The sequence below is a fragment of the Halictus rubicundus genome, chromosome 6, assembly GCF_050948215.1.
Source record: "Halictus rubicundus isolate RS-2024b chromosome 6, iyHalRubi1_principal, whole genome shotgun sequence".
Taxonomy (NCBI): domain Eukaryota; kingdom Metazoa; phylum Arthropoda; class Insecta; order Hymenoptera; family Halictidae; genus Halictus; species Halictus rubicundus.
Window position 1 is genome coordinate 5840224 of NC_135154.1, and position 4656 is coordinate 5844879.

A 4656-nucleotide genomic window follows, 5' to 3' on the forward strand; every position below is an offset into this window, starting at 1 on the left:
GGTGATGAACGGTTTCCACGTTGCTCTTTGTATCTCTTGTCGGATATACCTAGTGGTTCGAGTGTTTGGTAACCAGACACGAAACAGCGATAAACCGCGCGATTCGCATGGGTTCGGGAACCGTTCGATCAGCGATGGGCTGAAATCGGTAACGAGATCCGCTAATCTGTAATCGCGTGGAATCTGCGATCGCATGCGACCAGGCTTCCCCTCCCTTTCTCTGTGTCTTCGCGTTTGTTGGTGAGACGGGATACACAATATGGAATTCGGTGGACAGCGAACAACGTTCCGATGCAAGTATACAGAGTAGGTATGAAAAAGAGTACATTTAAATTTCCGAGTAATCAGAGGCACACTGAGGCACCCTTTGATTTCTCTCGCAACGCGCAACACCGCGTCGACGTCGAACAAACACCGATACCCGCGTCCGACCAATATCCGGTGCACAGTTCACGTTCAGCGGCTAACCGGAACGCACCGAAGCACGAATAAACGTCGAGACTTTAAAAAAAGAACGAGATCGTAAATTGTGTACCGAAAGCAGAAAATGTGGAGCTTGCCGAGGGAATGTTTCGAGGAGCTTCTGCTGGTGGGACTGTTACTGGGGATCCTTTACTATTTCTTCACGTCGACGTTCGATTTCTGGGAGAGCCGCGGCGTGCCGTTTCGAAAGCCGACCGTGCTTTTTGGAAATTTCGCACCTATGCTGCTGTTTCGCAAGTCTCTGCCAGACGGTATAAAGGAGATGTACGACTGGTTCAAGGACGAACGATTTTTCGGGGTGTTCCGAGTTCGATCGCCCGTCTTGATCCTACGAGATCCCGATCTGATCAAGGATATCTGCGTGAAGAACTTCTCCTCCTTCTCGAACCGCGGTATCCCGGTGAATTCGCAGGTAAAACTGTTCTCAGATTTCAGGCTTCAAACTCTATAAATCATGAAAAGCATCAATCTAAATCTAGAATCTTTCCCCTCGGGAAGTCAAATATCGTAATATCGTAATATCAGGTATAAAAATGTTGTTCTGCCAGGACCCATTATCCGGCCACCTATTCAATCTCGAGGGCAAGAAATGGAAGAGCCTCAGAGCTAAATTGACACCAGCTTTCTCCTCCGGCAAGCTGAAAAGGATGTTCTATCTGCTGGCAGAGTGTAGCGAAGAATTTCAAAAGTTGATCGACGCGTTCTCGAAGACCGATCGGCCGTCGGCGATCGAGGCTCGCGAATTAGCGGCGAAATTTACGATAGACGTCATCGGTAGTTGCGCGTTCGGCATACAGATAAACGCTCTCACCGACGAGGAATCCGAATTCCATAGAGCCGCCAAGAAGCTCTCGAAGCCGAGCTACAAGGCCACGCTTTGGAGGATGCTCAGAACCGCCATGCCGAAACTGTACAAGCTCCTGGGCGTCCAGGTAATCGATCCAGGGGTTACGAGATTCTTCAAGAACGTCGTGTCGCGGATGATCAACCAAAGACAAGAGCACGCTGTCAAGAGACACGACTTCATGGACCTGTTGATCGAGCTCAGAAACAAGGGTAGTTTGGAAAATGATCCGGGAACCGGACAAGTCGACAACGCGAACGACGGAGAAGCCACCGAGGAAATAGGTACAATTCATTACGGCCGAGGTCGAGATCGAGGTCGAGGTCGAGGTCGAGGTTGAGTCGCGAGTTTAAACTTGACTTACCTATTCTCCCACCACGTAGTTAGTTTGCGTTCGCGTGGAGATAAGTGACTCGTCCCGCGAGTAAAGGTAGAGAATGTTGTCGTTCGACTGCACTGCCTCGCCATTTATCCACAATCTACATATGCCCTATACTCCGTAATCTATACTCTATACTCTCTGTACCATTGCCATCCTGTAAGTGTACCTGCTGACAGTTGTTTCTTTCTGTTTGACACTGGAATCAAGAATCATTACAGTCGACAGGAACTGTTGTTGGTAACGGTTAGTGTTTGGAGTAGTTATGGCACGCATCTATAATCATTGTGGTTTTCTAGCGAATTGATCGAGGTAAAATTGACGGTAAATAGTTCGTTCGTGACTGACCGCAAGCCCTAGTAGGATCGTAACGAAAGCGCGTGTTTTACAATTTACGTTAATGAGTGTCGATAAATTCGCTCGGCCTCGGACTCGGACCCGCAGTCATACGTACTTATGTATTTCCGAGGCCCGGAGAGAATACTCCCAAGAATCGTTCGAAACTATTTGAACAAAAGACGCCTTCTTTAAAATCTGAATAACCGATATCGATCATTATTTATAGAACTGAACGAGACCAGTATTGCCGCGCAAGCGTTTGTGTTTTTCGCTGCCGGTTATGAAACGTCGTCGAACACAATCGCGTTTTGCCTTTACGAGCTGGCACTGAACAACGATATTCAAGAAAAGACGAGACGCGATATTCGCGACGCCATTGAGAACGAAAACGGAAACGGCAAATTAACTTACGACGCTGTCCAGGACATGAAATATCTGGACACGGTTATTGCAGGTAAAAATTATTTCGAAACTTACATATTCTGTACATTTCCATTTTACGGGAGCTCGTTTCAGAGCCTCGACGATTTCGAAGAGAACCGATTCATTCCTAAAATTAGGTAGGTACCTATTTGTGTCCGTGACTATTGAATCGAGGATTAAATACCATTGTTATCGCTTGCCGGGTTAAAGATTTTAATCTTTTATCGGTTCTTTCATCGGATGACACATTCCAATTGAATTTTTCGTTCTAGACAATTGAAATTCGCGATCACATCTTTTCGAAGCGCGAAAAGTTTTCTATCGACATTGGAACATTTGTTTCAGAGACCCTGAGAAAATATCCTCCAGCCTCGTTGCTGTCTCGTAGATGCGAGCGTCGATATCAAATACCTGGCACAAAAGTCGAACTACCGGCAGGCATCCGGGTGATGATTCCGATCTACGGACTCCATCACGATCCAGAGTACTATTCGAATCCCGCGACGTTCGATCCAGATAGATTCACAGAGGAAAATAAACGATCGAGACCCGCCTTTGCGTACCTTCCGTTTGGGGAAGGACCGCGCAACTGCATAGGTAACGTAATTCGCCAAATCGAATCGAGTATTCGGAATCTAAGCTTGTCGTATCGATATCTATTCTGCAAAAAATCGATACGGTAACGGAAACCAAAACCGAAACCGAAACCGATGCGGAATTCGTCGAATATCGATGTTATGGCATCGAATCGATAATAAAGTGAACAATGTGTAGGCAATCTGGTGTACCGGATAACGAGTTTCACGTGATAAGCTTGCAATTTCAGGAATGCGATTTGCTCTGCTGCAAATCAAGGTAGGAATCATTTCGTTTCTGAGAAACCATCGAGTGGAGGCTTGCGAAAGGACAACCACGCCGATCGAATTCAGTAGACGGAGCCTCGTCACAACCAGCGAGAAAGGATTCTGGCTGAGAATCGTACCGACTTCGTAAATTCCTCGGTTTACCATTTTCTCAGGAAGCGCATTTTCAGCGAAACATGTTTCGTTTTTGAACAGCCACCGCGCACGAACGACAAACCACGTTTTTCCTGTACTTAACACACGATCCCAACAAATTCTCTCGACTTTCTTTTGTTACGATCGCAACGTTAATCGTTAACGTTTAACAACATTTCAATAAAACTCGAAATAACGACGATTCAATAATTTCGCTCTCACTCGACTTAATAATGTAATACTTTGCATCACCTCGAGCAGCAGACTCGAACTTTTGATTTGTAAATAAAAATCATTCGAATATTTTACTGCTAAACATTTCTGCCGTCGAAAAGTAAAGAAGAATGGTATTTGTTCAAAAAATTATCTTTCGGTCCATTATTTTTTATATTTTTCTAACGGCAAAACTTTTATACTTTTATACATAGGAGTTTTCTATATCGTAGAACAAAAATAATTGTCAACCGGTTGATAAAACGATTTAATGTATACATATACACAAATGTAAGATATACGTATAATGAGGTATTAAATTTTTATAATAATAGATTTGTCTTTATTATTGTAAAATCCTTCCAGAGTGGCCATCTCGACTGACTGATTGACTGACTGAGCGCGTACGCTGAGCTCAAGTGCGCGGTATAGAGAGTAACTTTTAAAGCATGTCTTGAGCAAGTAGTAACTTTTATGCATGATTATTGGGAGTATACAAGATACTCGATTCTCACTAATATTCCCGATTCATGAGTTATGTTGCGTGCGCTATGATCTAGCTCACCAGTTGGTTTTTCTATTTGGATGGAGTCGGTATTTCATACTGTGCGTTCGCAGACGTACATCACGTCTGTGATATTAGTTCCACAATACTAATTCCGACCGATAAGGTAGGATGTGACACAGAAATGGTAAGGGGGCTCTAGAGCCCCGCGGACTTGAGACAAAAAATTACATTGGCTGATTGGGCTACTTCTATACCTCGTCTGTGGTAGTACATTTCGTTCTAAATATCTATGCAATGATACTAACAACACATAAACACATTTGTCGACTGCCTTCTGCTCGTAGCTCGTAGCTCGTACATATACATATATACATATACATATATACATATACATATAGATATACGAATATATACACTTACATTGGCTATTGGTGGCAGCAGCAGCAGCAGCAGCTTCAAGTCAGTGCAC

General features: G+C 44.2%; 1 protein-coding gene across 1 annotated transcript; it reads left to right on the forward strand.

Moving 5' to 3' along the window:
• Positions 1-310: 310 nt before the first annotated feature.
• LOC143355075 (putative cytochrome P450 6a14) lies at positions 311-3978 on the forward strand. The gene is made up of 5 exons (XM_076789563.1): positions 311-895; positions 1032-1611; positions 2272-2499; positions 2814-3065; positions 3295-3978. The coding sequence occupies exons 1-5, from the start codon at positions 548-550 to the stop codon at positions 3459-3461; spliced, it is 1575 nt and encodes a 524-aa protein (XP_076645678.1). The 5' UTR covers positions 311-547; the 3' UTR covers positions 3462-3978.
• Positions 3979-4656: the final 678 nt, after the last annotated feature.